The sequence below is a fragment of the Scardinius erythrophthalmus genome (genome assembly GCF_964197995.2).
Source record: "Scardinius erythrophthalmus genome assembly, chromosome: 13".
NCBI classification, from domain to species: Eukaryota; Metazoa; Chordata; class Actinopteri; order Cypriniformes; family Leuciscidae; genus Scardinius; species Scardinius erythrophthalmus.
The window spans coordinates 7,279,065-7,293,886 of NC_138233.1; the positions used below are offsets into that span (position 1 = coordinate 7,279,065).

Consider the following 14,822-nt stretch of genomic DNA (forward strand, 5'->3'; position numbering starts at 1 on the left):
TTCAGTCTGAGTATGAAAACAATAAACAACCCGTTGACCAGAGGAACCGTAGAGGACCTGTCGCAAATTTGAGTGACATATTATTAAAAGACAGAACCGGAGTGACCATTTTCAACACAAAGAATCTCTTGTAAACGCTGCTGTGGACAAATTTACGTTCGAAAACGAAGAACCGGGGGATTTTGGTGTCAAAAGACAGGAAGTTAGACGGTTTCACCCGCTCTTGTCCATCCTAGTTGGCTTGTATTATTGCGTTCTCACTTTCACACACTACCGAGGGGGGTTTAAGTCTGTTATGCAGGACTGGTCTCTTGTTCCACCACCTCTCAGCTCCCTCTCCCCGTCTGCTCTGGCCCTATGTCTCGGTGGCTCTTCCCCTGGTCGGGCTCAATAAAGAAACGGGCCTGTCGGTACCTCCTGCAGCACTATCTGGGCCACTTTTTGGAGGAGAGACTCAGTTTGGACCAGCTGAGCTTGGACCTGTACAATGGCAGCGGGGTCATTAGTGAAATTAACCTGGATGTGTGGGTAAGTGTGGGGTAAGACATGCCCAGGCCGGTTTCCTTGTCCCTTTATTGCCAGTGTTTCGCAATATCTGGACATGAGTTTGAGATCAACACATCTTGTTGAAGGAGCAACTCGTGTTTCCAAAGGTTTGATGACTTGTGCAGAAAAGACTGCATCTTAGATTCTCTTCCTGGTCTCGAGACACAGTGACAAAGGGTTACTAACTTTTGCTTTCGCACACTTCTCTGGTGGTGTCATCTGGGGGTTGGTGGAAAAGTTGAGAGAAAAACTGTGTAAAAAATAAATAAATAATGAAATACAAAACATATTGATAAATGAACAAATCTAACATTATGATAATATATTTAAAAATATGTATATTTTACATATTTATAATATACATTTTTCCAGAGTATAAATTGTTTAAAAGTTCAACAAATCAGTCAATATACTACTATTGAAGTAGTTAAAATTGTCATTCATATAAATTCATGCATCACCTATTTTCATTATAACATATAGGTCTGGCCTACAGGAAAGAACAGTTTATGTTTAATCTATCTAATATTGTGCTGGTCGTATTATGCAATGATTTATTGCTTGTCTTTGTTTAATAATACAGAAGATAAAAAATAATTGTATATTAAATTGCAGTATTGGTAAATAAATAAAACCCAATTAGAATATTTTCCAAATTCGTTCAGCCCTACTTTATACAAATATATTTGATCATTTTAAATTTTACAATAGGGGTCAATTGGATAAGGATAATCATATTTGCGGGCTCACTAACTAGCCTATACTCTGAATCTTCTTTTCAGGCAGTGAACGAGTTGTTGGAGTCGTTGGGAGCTCCGCTGGAGATTGTTGAAGGTTTTGTGAACACCATCGCAGTGACTATTCCCTGGGCAGCACTTGTGACCGAACACTGCACCCTTGAAGTCACTGGATTGCAAATAACATGCAGACCCAAATACAGAACCAGTGAGTTCTGTTGACCATTATTTGTGGACTCGTTTGGTTTGATACGTTCAGCCATATTTTATACAATTATTTGTTCTCTGATCTCTGTTAGACGGAAACTGGGATTCTCAAGGGTGGTCGTCATGCATGACGTCCAGCATGCAGCTGGCCCAGGAGTGCCTGAAGGACCCGCCCGAGGCGTCAGAAGAGCCGCCTGCTCCACTGGAGGGACTGGAAATGTTTGCACAGACCATCGAGACAGGTGTGTATCAGCTCTTGAGTCTAGTACATTTGTATATTGATTCATGAAGGTAAACTTTCCTTGATCTTTGACAGTTGATTTTAATCCATAGCTCTTATAGTTACAAAATATTTATGTATTTATTTCTATTCTTATTTAGTTTATATATTTAATTTTATATATATTTTTATTATTAATTTAAAACAACAAATATGTACATGTATTAATTTATATGGGTAGTATGCATGGATAATATATTCTCAGCCAGTGATTAACATTAAATAAGCCTTACAGCCCTGATGTGTGGCAGACAACCAGCTTACTGCAATTTATCACATGAACGTGTGTGTGTGTGTGTGTGTTTGCAGTCCTACGCCGAATAAAAGTCACCTTCCTGGACACTATAGTGCGAGTAGAACACCATTCCCTGGACGCTGAGGCTGGGGTTGCCTTAGAGATGCGCATTAAACGGTAAGGCCATCCTGATACATCTAGGGATGTATTTTCTTTTTGTCTGTGTATTTATAAAGTATGATTAATTAATAGTGTGCCAGCTAATGTAACTTGGTAGATGTGCCATTAATAAATGGGTCATTATGATGTTTTAATGTTTTTGAGAAGAAGTTTCTCGTGCTCACAAAGGCTGCATTTATTTGAACAAAAATACAGTAAAATACAGTAATATTATGAAATATTTTTACACTTCAAAATAACTGTTTTCTATTACAATATATTTTAAAATGTAAATGAATCCTGTGATGTCAAAGCTGAATTTTCAGCATCATTACTGCAGTTTTCAGAGTCACATGATCCTTCAGAAATCATTCTTATATGCTGATTTGCTGCTCAAGAAACATTTCTTATTATTATTATCAATATTGGGAACAGTTGTGCTGTTTAATATTCTTGTGCAGGGTTCCTCAAACTCGGTCCTGGAGGGCCACTGTCCGGCACAGTTTAGCTCCAACTCTGATCAAACAAGATCAAGCTGTGAGTTTCTAGTGATCCTGAAGACCTTGATTAGCTTGCTCAGGTGTGTTTGATCAGGGTTGGAGCTAAACTGTGCCGGACAGTGGCCCTCCAGGACCGAGTTTGAGAAACCCTGTTCTTGTGGAAACTACTACATTTTTTTTTTTGTCAGGATTCTTTGATGAACAGAAACTTCAAAAGAAAAACTAGATTTTTTTTTTGTAACATTCTAAGATCTGGTTTCACAGACAGTGCTTGGATTAAGCCAGGATTAGGCCTTAGTTCAATTAGGACATTTTATTCGCTTTTATAAACATGCCTTAGAAAAAAAAATCAATGCATCTTGAGACAAAACAATGGCAATGACATATTATAAGAAATCTCAGTGCAAGATGCTTTCAGTTAAAACAGGTCTAACATGCATTTTTATCTGGGACTATCTTAAGCCTTGTCTGTGAAACCGGAGGTAGATGTCTTTACTGTCACTTTTGATCAATTGATCAATTTAATCTAAACAAAAAAAGCACTGTACTATGTTATTGTAAAAACATTTTTGCCAGTCAAAATACTTTTTAATTTTTTTTTTACATTATTTTAGTCGATTCAGAGGTTAAGCTAAAAATACTCATTGGCTCATGTGCATTCCATTGTTTGTGACCAAGCTGTGTGTGTTTTGTCCCTGGTTGTGGTGCGTGGTACTGCAGGGTGGATTATTGTGATGAGGCTGTGAGAGACTCAAACCAGACAGTGCCTGTAGACATCCACCAGCCACCAGCCTTCCTGCACAAGATCCTTCAGCTCAACTCCGTACAGCTGCTTTACGAGACCCTGGGAGGATCACAGGTGAGGAAACTATACAACCTGTTAGTTAGTGTTTACGTTTAGTATGACTCCCCTTTTTTCTGCATTTCTGTTCTAGCTTATGTACTAATCTAAATTTTACTGTAAAATTAAATATTGTGTACCACAAATATTGTTGGCTATTATGATAAATCGCTTGTGATATGTTCCTTATTTTTAAGGCACTTTGTTTAAAATTATCTGTTAAAAGCATAAATGTTGCTTTGGCAAGCATACTTTTCCTGTCTGTAATGGACATTGTCATTCAACTCATCCATTTAGGGGCTGATTCATTCTGATGTCATGGCGAGCAGCAGGGAGACGGATAAGACAGATGAAGATGATGAAGGTGATGATGCCTCCGATGCCCCTCAATCATTGCATCCCACCCAGAAGCCCCCTGAGCCTCTGCTGATTGGACAATGCTCTGGATTCATAGAGACAACAGTCAAAATTAAACAAAATGAAATGCTGCCTGGGCCCAAGGTTTGTGTGCACAATAAGAAATAAAAAAGACTTTTGCCATGTTTGTTGTTAGATATATGATGTTAACTAACCAAATAACATGTATAATATTATAGCTGTATATTACTGCCATATGGATACACTCAATTTCGTTGATACACTCATCTCTGGTAGATAACAGAATACTTCCTAATTGTATCATTTAAACAAAGCAACTTTACAGAAAATGCTTGAAACTATATGTATTGTGAAAACTGCTATACAAGCTTAAAATATTGAATAGGAATTGTTATGTGAGATGGACAGTCATGATTCTTTTGATTCAGATTAAATTATTAGATCATTGCTTGAGTATGCATGTAAGATTTTGATTAGTTCAACCCAAAAGATCCATCGTTGTTTCATTGTTCACACAGACCACTGTATTCTGAACTTCTTTTTCCTCTTAGTTTGAGTTGGATGGTAAAGTAGGGTGTCTCCACCTGCTGCTGTCCCCCAGTCAGATCACTCAGCTGACAGACCTCCTGTCCTCCCTCTGCATCGAGACATCAGGTAACATGAGCACTCTGTTGTGTGTTTGGTCATCGTCTTTTAACATGCGTTTTAATTCACTGTCCCTTTTTAAACGTCTTAAAGTATAGTACAAATGAGACTCATCAACAGTCATCATGTGGCTGTTTGCACCAGCATGAATTTAGCCATTTTCTTGAATGATTGACAGTGTCCAGTGCTCTCTTTCTCTCTCTCTGTTTGTCAGAAGGCAGTGGTGGTGCTGGTCTGTCTGGTGGGGGTGTTTCTAGGCCTCTGGGTTCTGATGATCTGCGATTGATTGAAGAGGATCTTAGTAAGCAGCTGAACACAGAAATGTATGACAGAGACCTGGAGTTGGACTCAGAGCCCTATATCAGCACCATGATGAACGGGGGTGAGGATAGGCAATATTTTGTTGAGGTTATTATAGATGACTGATTATAATTGTGGGTATGTTCAGAATGGCACACTACTAGATGACTATTTTTGCAGTAATATACTGGTCTAAAGTTTGGAATAATAATTATGATTTTTTCTTTTCTTCAATGTTTTCAAAAAAAGTCTCTTATGTTCACCAATGCTGCTCATTTGATCAAAAATACAGTAAAACATTAATGTTTTAAATTTATTATTACAATTCAAGAGAATTGTTTTCTATTTGAATATATTTTAAAATATAATTTATTCCTGTGATGGCAAAGTAATATTTTCAGCATCATTACTCCAGTCTTCAGTGTCACATGATCCTTCAGAAATCATTCTAATATGATGATTTGCTGCTCAAGAAACATTTCTTATTATTATCACTGATAAAAACCTCTGGAACTATTTCTAGTTCTGTATTTTGCCAGAATTGCTTAATTTTCTTTAGTTATTCTGTGTGTTTTGATCTTGACCATTCTTCTGTCCCAGACATGTTTTATTCAATGGGTCCTGGCTATATGACCAGCAGTGTGTTGTCGACACGCTCTGGGAGTGAATTATCTGACAGCGATATGGAGTCGTCCATTCATAGCCAGAGCAGCCTGGCTCCACAGGTCAGTGCTTATATGTGCAAAGGTGTTTTCTCATCAAGTTCAGAATGATTCATTCAGGTGTGAATGACAAAAACATTTTGCCTTGTTACAAAAACATTTATACTTTTCTCTCATTAAGTCACATTAGATTTTGCTCTATGGTATTTTGCTGTATTAAAAACAATTAGCTAATTCTTTCCTGTATTTTAAAAAGTAGAGCATGGCGCTAACAATGCCAAATGTCATTGGTTTTATTCCCAGGGAATGCATGAACTGATAAACAGTATACCTTTATACAAGTCACTTTGGTTAAAAGCATCTGCCAAGTGCATAAATGTATAATATACAGGGTCTAAGATAACACACTTTCCTTAATACTAATATATTAATAACTTAATATATTGATGTTGATCAATGGACCTGTTTTGCATCAGCTACCCATGTGTATGATTGGCCTGCTCTTTATGATGTGTCTCTTACAGGGAATGCTCAACTGTCCTCGTCGTTATCCTGTACCAGGATCCTTATCTAGTTTGCCTCAATGTAGCAGACCTCCAAGTATGTATCTGAACCTGTTTTAAACACACACGTTGTGTATGTCTGCATTCCATTAACTTTTCATCTTGCAATCCACCAACAGTGTTTTCGTTTTCTTTCCCAATAGAACGGTCGTCTCGAGACGGCCAATCAGAGCCGATGAAACCAGATTCTTTGCTTCGCCTCTCACTGGGCGGAGTCACCCTGACTCTTTTAGAGCAGGACCCGCCTCCTGGGCCGGATGGGCTCTCCTCATTGGCTGAGGTGTCAAAGTTGTTTTTCCGTGAGCTTGCATTCTTTAAGGACAGCATGTTCAGCGAGAGAGACTTTCAGAACCTGAGAGGAAGCTTTGCTAAAGCATGTGCCCACTCCCACATCAGGTACGACAGGAATGAACTGCTATGCTCACTGATTGTATATGTACGTGCACACACTTCTTTTGACTCCCTCTGACCTCTGGTCCTCAGAGTGACCGGTGCAGCAGTGCAACTGGCATGTGAGATGCGTAGCGCAGGACGACACATCCGAGCCACGACCTCCGACCTCTCCTTCAGCAGGCTGGAACTGCTGGAGTGCCTGTGGGACTCGGGCGGTCCGCAGTACACAGAAGTAAACAGCACATCTTCAGACGCTTAACACCCAAATGCTATTATCTATCAGGCTTTCTGGGTTGGGTGATGGGTTCACATTTTATGTGTTGTTAATTTTCTTCTGAAGTCCACTCATAAATTTAGTTTCTTTTACCAAAATCAGTCCTTATAAAGTTATATATAAAGTTCAGCTACCATCTTCCCAAACTTTTCATGAAAAATGCTTATAAACCAGTTGTTGTCAAAAAATATAAGTTTTAAAGTAGATGTTCTCAACTCTACCCGTCAGTGTCCACTTTCCTGCAGAGTTTTGCTCCAATCCTAATTTAATCAAGGTTAAAGCTAAACTCTGCAGGAATGTGGCCCTCGAGGGACAGAGTTGAGAAACCCTTGCTTTATAGGCTTCCTGTAAGACAATTAAGACAGTCATAAATAGTATTGAAATTTTAGTTGTACTGTAAAATAAAACAATAATATATATATTTTAAATCAATTTTTACAGTTAAATATTACAATAGTTATTTTGTTTCATATTTCTATTTAGAAGTAGTAGTAATAGTAATAATAACCATTAATACTGTAATAATAATAATCAATTAAATCAAACTCATTAACTAATGTTAACGAATTGAGCAATATTGTAAAGTGTTACCATTTTTATTGACCATTTTCTCTGACCCTTAAAATGATAAAAAGCTTAGAATTTAATAGCTGCCATTTTAAGACTACATGTAAATGACTTATGATTATGATTGGCTGGCCACATACTGACCTAATATTTTACTAATATTTGAACTCTTATTTCACGTAAAGTGCAGTAATGTCCTGTTTTTCATTAGATGTCCTCTTGAAACACATTTGCTACATTATTTTGTAGAATATTTTGTTTAATTTTTTTTTTTACCCTGTTGCTCTCTGGAATACAATCTGGATGGTAAAAACATCCAAATGGCCTTATTACCAGAAATTAACCAGTTGTTCACCAGATTATTACAGTGGTGTAATGGTTTAGTAGCTCAGTAGCTTTGCCAACTGCTCAAGGATAATCTTAAACAGATGTGAATACAGTTTGAGTTATGACAAGTAAGACTTTCAATTCCCCAGCAGGAAACATCTTGCAGGCTGATGAAGGTTCTGGAAGAGATTTTTTTAAAATGCATGTGTGTTTCTTCTCCCAGCTTTTGCAGTTCCAGTCAGCCGGTGTCTTCACGATGGGCACCACTGCCAGACCCTGTGCCCAGTTCCACCACAGTCTATCTGAGAAGCACATGCGTAAGGTACTTCAGCTTGGCGGAGTCTTGTGGCATTGACTTGTGAGAAGTGTTCTTGTCTTTAATACTTCCGCTATAGGTCTATGTTAAACTGTTCTTGCTGTTTTCCTTCGTGTAGAGGGGAAGCAGGCGGCGTGTGGTGCGCAGAGACAGCTCGCTGCGGGTCGAGCTCGGGGAGCTCAGCTCTGAGTTGGACCTTGACATTCTGGGCCGACTGGAGGACATCCTGCAGGCCCTGAGCTACTGTCCATCGCCACCACAAAGAAACACAGCACATGCTGCAGAGGTCACTAGATGCTCCTGTTGAAAAATAATAACCCATTCCTCCCCATAACCCATTAAGGGTGTTAAAATCGAAATCGATCGAAATTAATGCTCAATCTCGATCATCGAATCAAAAAATGGAATCGTCGATGCTGCCACGCCCCATGTCACGTCAGCTCGGCTTGTCTGTAATGGATAAAACTCCTTTTCTAGAGAATATTGAAGCCTTTATTTTAAAACGCATTGCAGCTGCACAGCGAGAGCATCATAACTCGTCTGAGCAAGCTGGCTGTGCTGCCTGCGGCAACTGCACGAACCTATGGCGAGTTAGCAGTGGCGTGCGGTCCAATCGAGCGTGCCAATTTGGACGCGGCTGAAGTGTATAAATTCAGAGAAAACTCGCCAAAGGACTTTAGGTTTAAATCGACTGAAGCGAAGTACCTGATATGAGCGAAATAGCACGGCAAGGCAACGCAGTACTCATTCCTGAGGGAACCGAGGTTACGCAAGTACGTTCCCTTACGAGAACTAATCTCGTACTGCGTTGCAAACGCTGTGGGAACCCAATTTAAAACGCCGTGCTATTCGCCTGTTACTGCTCAGGGAGCCCCGGACTATAATAGGTAATAGGTTATATTGTTTAAGTTTCCAACTGACTGAAGATATAAGTTATTGTTACATTATGTTGTTAATAAACTTTTTAAATTTGACAATGTAGTGTGTGGTACATTGCGAACAAAGGTCAGATATTATTATATTGCATAAAAATCTAAAAATGGCATGTGCTTTCAATTTTAATTTTTATTTTAAATCGAGAATCGAATCGAACCGTGACTTTAGAATCGAAAATGTAATCGAATCGAGGATTTGGAGAATCGTGACACCCTTATAACCCATACAAACCAAACTGGTTGGAATGTATAGTTTATTCCTCTCTCTTTTTCTCTGCAGTCTCATTTGTTGGAGTTCCACTCTTCTCTCCTGCTTCAGTCTCCTTACGCCGTGCTGAAGGTCCGTTTCCCCATCCCTGACCTTCGACCCCCGGGGCTGAGGCGGCCTTTAAGCCAGCGGGCAGTGCGAAGTGAGATCTTGAGTCTGCAGATCTCTAATCTGGAGCTGAAGTCTCAGCAGGGGCCAGACGTTCAGCAGGACGGCCCCTGCAACACAGGAGCCAAACTTACCAAACTACTAGAGGCCTGTTTCACCGATCTGCACGGTAACGCATCCAAAGATCATTTATTCTTTTCAGTTATCAAATACACTACCACTCAAAAGTTTGAAAGAAATTAATATTTTTATTCAGCAAGTAGTGTGTCTCTCTAATGCCTCAGCCTTATATGCTGGGCTAAATGTCTTATTTTATTTTATTTTTATTTTATTTTTACAAATGAAATTCAATTTCCATTTCCATTTTTTTTTTATAAATGTTGCTGGTCAGTGCACATTTTTCTAAAATATTTGATGTTAGATTTCTATTTCTGTTTATATTCTTTCTACGGCCTAGTGTTGAGGATTCAGTGTTGTTTTCTTTCTAAATTAATTTGATGTGTGTTTGTGTGTGTTTTAGGAGTGTATGAAGGCTGGGAGGGAGAAGCATTTCCCTGTATCCGTGTGCAGAAGAGCCCAGATCCGCAGAACCCTGATGGCATTCCCAGGTGAGTCAGTGAGTGTATGTATGTCTGAGATTATGCTTTGGGTAAAATATAATACAATATGTTACACAAATCTTTAGAATCTTAGCTCCCTCTCTTTTCCACCTGTAGGATTCAGGTGCGAGTAAATGAAGGAGCGGGATCTGATGGTGTGGGTGTGTGTGAAGGGGTGAACAGGGATCTGGGGCTGGGCTCCATGTCTCTGGAGAACCCATGTGAACTACGAGAGAAAAACAGCTCTCCCTTCTCATCCAATCGCACCATGTTTGAGACGGAAGAGGTACGTCCAGTCTGCCCGTCTGTCTTTCTTTCATTCATTCCTAAACTTCACTCATTCTCTGCCTCTTTCTCAGATGGTGATCCCAGCTGACCCAGAGGAGATGGAAGAGTTTCAGTCTCAGTGTATATGTCAGTGTCAGTATGTGGTTGATATCACGTTTCCTGTAGCTTACATCCTTCTGCCGAGTAAAGAGGCTTTTCTGAGCATCTATAACAGGTATTGCTCAGCACTTACACATTCAAAAGAACATTGATTTCAAATACATTTTAGATTATATGCATGTTGTGTCAGGTACAAAATTAACTTTCTTTTTTTTTTTGCCACCCTATAATTTGTATTTTCCAAAATAAACTAAAACAAATTTCTTTAACTCTTTCCCCCCAGGATTAATAATGATCTGTTGATGTGGGAGCCTCCTCCACCTCCTCCGTCCCCTCCTCCTGCTCCTCCTTCTTCTTTTCAAAGTTCTCGTAGTCCCTCCCACCAGCACAGATCTGAAGAGGATGAGTTTTACCTCTGTAAATCTGCATTCAGGCTGGGTTAGTCGTGATCTTCTGTTTCATATTTCAAATTATGAACATTTTGGCTCAGGGTTGTTTTAGTATTATTTATATACTATTATAGTGTATATTCATATTTTGAATTTCAACTAATTTCAATTAATTGTCATGGTAAGTTTAAAAAAAACATTTTTGTTTTATTTTGTTTTAATAGTTTTAGTGAACAATTACTGTTTTGGATTGTGCTGTGTTCAAAATCCTTTACCTAATCATTTAAAAAATGATCTGCATTTGAAATTGCTGGTACATCTCCCATTATGCTAAATTATCAAATATTGGATTCAATATTTTTGTCACCTTGTTTTCTTTCAGTTAGCACAAGTTTTTAGCACAAGAGCTGACTGAAGCTTATTCACCTCAAAAAAAAAAAAAAAAAAAACTGAGGTGCATAAGCTCAGATCAATAAAGTTACAAGGTGGTGAATGTAAAAAAAAAAAAAGTTTTTATACCCTATGTGAGCAAAGTAAGTAAATTTAGTCCAATGCGATAACATTAACTAGCATTTTCAGGAAAAAGAAAATCCTCTCTGGGTCAAAATGTCCGAACCACAACATGAGGGTTAAAAATTAATTCCTAGTGTTTTCACTTATGCCAGAATCTGACTCTGACGAAGAGGAGCCTCAGTTCTACTCAGCCAAGCAATCAAAAAGAAGGAAACACTCAGAGCCTCAGTCCAGCCACGCACTGAGTCTGCTCTGTTTAACAGTGCTGATTGGAAAAGGCCGCCTTCAAGCCATGACAGACAGCAAGGTAAATTAAATGGAAAAATAGCATGATACATTGGTGTGGCTTTGGTGTAGAGTTTGAAAGCCAAATTTCAGAAGTAGACACCAATACCAGTTCACCAATTCACATTTCACAAATCCAATTTTGATACCATTTTAAAGAATGAAGCTGGACGTAAAGTGGACCTCTGTCACGGAGAACTCATTTTGGACTTGGAAGGGGGGAAGATTTTTAGTGTGACGCAACACCAGAACAATCCCAATCTCAACTTCCTGACCATAGAGAGCAAAAGAGTGGAGCTGTATCATAAAGGTGAGCTGTTAAAACTCTTCCTGTAGTTTTTGCATGGGGGAAAAGAGTTCTGAAATGACAAATTATTTGTGTGTCTTTGGCTCTTTATACAGCGGAGGTGCCGGACTCCCCTATTCCTGTGAAACTCGAAATGCCCAGGTTCACTTCCCCAGGTCATCTGGACCCTACCATTTACCCCACAGAGGTGGGGGTGAGCAGCGTCGGTGGCCGAGAAACCGGCGTTCAGATGCTGTCAACTGCCATTAAAATCACTTTAGACCTTGAAAGGAATGTCAAGGTTAGTGCATTTACTTTATCACCATACATATAGCATACTTGCAAAATGTAAACTATATTACCACACAACTCTGATTTGCTTTATGTGACTATTAGGCATTAACCATTTAGAACCTGAAGCTAAAATAGGCGTTTTTTCACATAATTTGATTTTTTTGACTGTAAAATTCTAAAACAATGTGCTGTCTTCATGTGCAAGGTGTCATCTTTTTCAGAAAAAGATAAGCTTTCAACAAATTACAGTTATTGACCATTATTGTGTGTGGTGAGTTTGTAAATAGAATTTAAATAGACAAATATAAAAAAAAAACGAGAATAAATTTACTGATTTTTATTTAGAAAAAAACCCCAGAAAAAATCATGAACAAAAGAAACTAACACTTTAAAGTTGAAAAATGAACTATAATACATATATACAAGTCTTTTTTGTGACATTGGGTTGCACAGTTTTCATTTAGGACACTTTTTTTCATACACACACACATACAAATGCACGCATTCATAGGCACACATACTACATGCTTAGATACGTGAAAGAGTAACGGCCATCCGCCTCCCAAATTTCATTAAAAATCATCCTAATCCCCTATTCTAATGTCTAACACTTCTTTCGCCATGTTTCTTTTATTATTTTATGCAATCCAAAACACGCTAACCTGCCGCGCGTCGTTTCTCTCTGTTCAAATCCTTCCATCCCGCGCTGCTGTCATTTGCAGACGGAAAGCATGACATTACCGTAATAAGCCGTATATTGGCGAAAAGCGCATGATGTCTACTTTCTGTTCTGTTAATTATAGTTGTTTGTTTTTTGTTTGTCACCTATAAGTATTCATCTCATTTTCTCTGTAGGAGTTTGTGGTTGCGCTGCGACTCCATGGTGCTACTTTACGACATCACATGGCGTTGACCAATCACAGCTGGCATGAGCAGGTACCTGTTGGGAACTAGATTAGATACGTACTTTAAACAAGCGTGTGGATCTGTCATGAACGTCTGGCTGATGTGTCTCTTCATCCTCTATTCAGATTGTTGATTTCCTTGATGTCATCGATGATGACATTTTAGGCTACACTCCACCTGCCGTCATCACAGTTCTTCACACACACCTGGCCACCTGTGCAGTGGACTACAGGTATTGTAGTAACACTGAATGTTTGGCGAAGTGTGGCAAATGCTCTTTGTTCTTTCTGTCAACTTTCTTTGTCTTTTCTCCCTCCAGGCCTCTTTATCTTCCTCTGCGAGTTTTGTTTACAGCTGAGTCCTTTTCTTTATCCAGCAACATCATTGTGGACACCGCAACCTTTCACCTCAGGTACTGGTGACTGTAGTGTGATCCTAAACGCTTGCACAAAGGTTAATTGATTGGATCTAACCACTCTGAAATCCACTTTTAGGTTTATCTTAGATGACTCTGCATTGTACCTGTCTGATCAATGTGAAAGTGATACGGTGGATTTGAGGCGAGGTACAGAACAAGCATAGCTTTTAAAATCTGAATTTGCATTAATGTGGGCCACCTCTAATCACACTGTTTTTATGTGTCTCAGACTATGTATGTGTATTAGACATTGATCTGCTGGAACTAGCCATAACGACTTGGAAAGGAACTGACTCAAGTAAACTGGTTAGTGTCATGCTAATCTTCACTGGCTTGAAGATTTCATAGCAATTGACTTACATTAGTTCATATATTAGTGACTTACAGTGCATTTTTTTGTAAAATAATTTAAATATGATGAGTAAAATCACCAGTAAACATCAATATTTATGTTAAATAATAAAATAATAATATTGCAGGACTTCAGCTGCTGCTTAAAATTTAAACTTCTCACAAATGTTTTTTTGTTTTTGTTTTTTTGTTAATAACCATCGGTCTGTCTTTATGAATATTTCCAGACTCAGCCGCTGTTTGAGCTTCGTTGTTCTAATAATGTAGTTCACGTACACACCTGTGCGGACTCGTGCGCTGCTCTAGTTAACATGCTGCAGTACCTGGTTTCCCAGGGCGATCTACACCCTCCCCCTCGCCACACATGCCCCACGGAGATCGCCGGACAGAAACTTCTGGTGAGATTTGTCTTTTAAAGTTGTACTATAGCTTCTTTCACCCTGCTTGTTTTCAACTCTAAAATGTCTGTCTTTTAGCTGTCAGAAAGTCCCGCATCCCTTCCGTCCTGCCCACCAGCAGAGACAGCCGAGATTAACCAGTGCGACCTCACAGATGCCTTGATCGACACTGAGAGAATACTTCAGGAAGAGACGCAAGATTCTGGTGAGACTTTGTCAGTTGTTTATATAGATCTAAGAAATATGTAGAAAAGAACATGTAGAAATCAGTTAATGTTTTGTTTTATGAATAATATTTTATAGATTTGAAAATATATAATTTTAGAATATATTAAGAGTTTGTGGTCGGTAATGTGTTTATGAAAGAAGTCTCTAATGCAAGGCTGCATTTTTATGATATACAGTAAAAACAGAAATATTGTCAAATATTTTCACTTCTGTTAATAATAGGATGATAGTTGTTTGTTTGTCACCTTAAGAATTTTCTCTGTAGGAGTTTCTGGTCGCACTGCGACTAAATTATGTTTTTGAATATATTAAGAGTTTGTGGTCAGTAATGTGTTTATGAAAGAAGTCTCTAATGCCTCGTTTCCACTGAGCAGTACGGTACGGTTCGGGTCTGTTAACCATGATCTGGCTAGCGTTTCCACTGCCAACAGTACCCTTACTTGATAGGCGTGGTGTTTCGATCGACGTCATTTTCGCGCGAAGAAGAACATAGTAAACTACAATGGATGACATGCAGCAGATCTTAT

The 14,822-nt window shown here is 38.8% G+C and overlaps 1 protein-coding gene across 3 annotated transcripts in view; it reads left to right on the plus strand.

The window, feature by feature from the left end:
- The first annotated feature begins 3 nt into the window (after window positions 1-3).
- Window positions 4-14,822, plus strand: part of atg2a (autophagy related 2A) — a 30,101-nt gene continuing 15,282 nt past the window's right edge. For 2 of the 3 annotated variants that reach the window (XM_081383027.1, XM_081383028.1), the window contains exons 1-29: window positions 4-528; window positions 1,329-1,491; window positions 1,583-1,732; window positions 2,080-2,182; window positions 3,385-3,523; window positions 3,803-4,006; window positions 4,435-4,537; window positions 4,743-4,910; window positions 5,429-5,553; window positions 6,015-6,090; window positions 6,197-6,449; window positions 6,537-6,678; window positions 7,838-7,936; window positions 8,049-8,216; window positions 9,146-9,410; window positions 9,762-9,849; window positions 9,958-10,126; window positions 10,200-10,342; window positions 10,511-10,665; window positions 11,282-11,436; window positions 11,574-11,724; window positions 11,817-12,001; window positions 12,850-12,930; window positions 13,026-13,132; window positions 13,220-13,312; window positions 13,395-13,465; window positions 13,548-13,624; window positions 13,897-14,067; window positions 14,146-14,272. In XM_081383027.1, the coding sequence (XP_081239153.1) occupies window positions 358-528; window positions 1,329-1,491; window positions 1,583-1,732; window positions 2,080-2,182; window positions 3,385-3,523; window positions 3,803-4,006; window positions 4,435-4,537; window positions 4,743-4,910; window positions 5,429-5,553; window positions 6,015-6,090; window positions 6,197-6,449; window positions 6,537-6,678; window positions 7,838-7,936; window positions 8,049-8,216; window positions 9,146-9,410; window positions 9,762-9,849; window positions 9,958-10,126; window positions 10,200-10,342; window positions 10,511-10,665; window positions 11,282-11,436; window positions 11,574-11,724; window positions 11,817-12,001; window positions 12,850-12,930; window positions 13,026-13,132; window positions 13,220-13,312; window positions 13,395-13,465; window positions 13,548-13,624; window positions 13,897-14,067; window positions 14,146-14,272 (4,102 nt within the window). In that variant the 5' untranslated portion in view covers window positions 4-357. The remainder of the gene's footprint in view (window positions 529-1,328; window positions 1,492-1,582; window positions 1,733-2,079; window positions 2,183-3,384; window positions 3,524-3,802; window positions 4,007-4,434; window positions 4,538-4,742; window positions 4,911-5,428; window positions 5,554-6,014; window positions 6,091-6,196; window positions 6,450-6,536; window positions 6,679-7,837; window positions 7,937-8,048; window positions 8,217-9,145; window positions 9,411-9,761; window positions 9,850-9,957; window positions 10,127-10,199; window positions 10,343-10,510; window positions 10,666-11,281; window positions 11,437-11,573; window positions 11,725-11,816; window positions 12,002-12,849; window positions 12,931-13,025; window positions 13,133-13,219; window positions 13,313-13,394; window positions 13,466-13,547; window positions 13,625-13,896; window positions 14,068-14,145; window positions 14,273-14,822) is intronic. The other variant, XM_081383029.1, reaches the window with a different exon arrangement.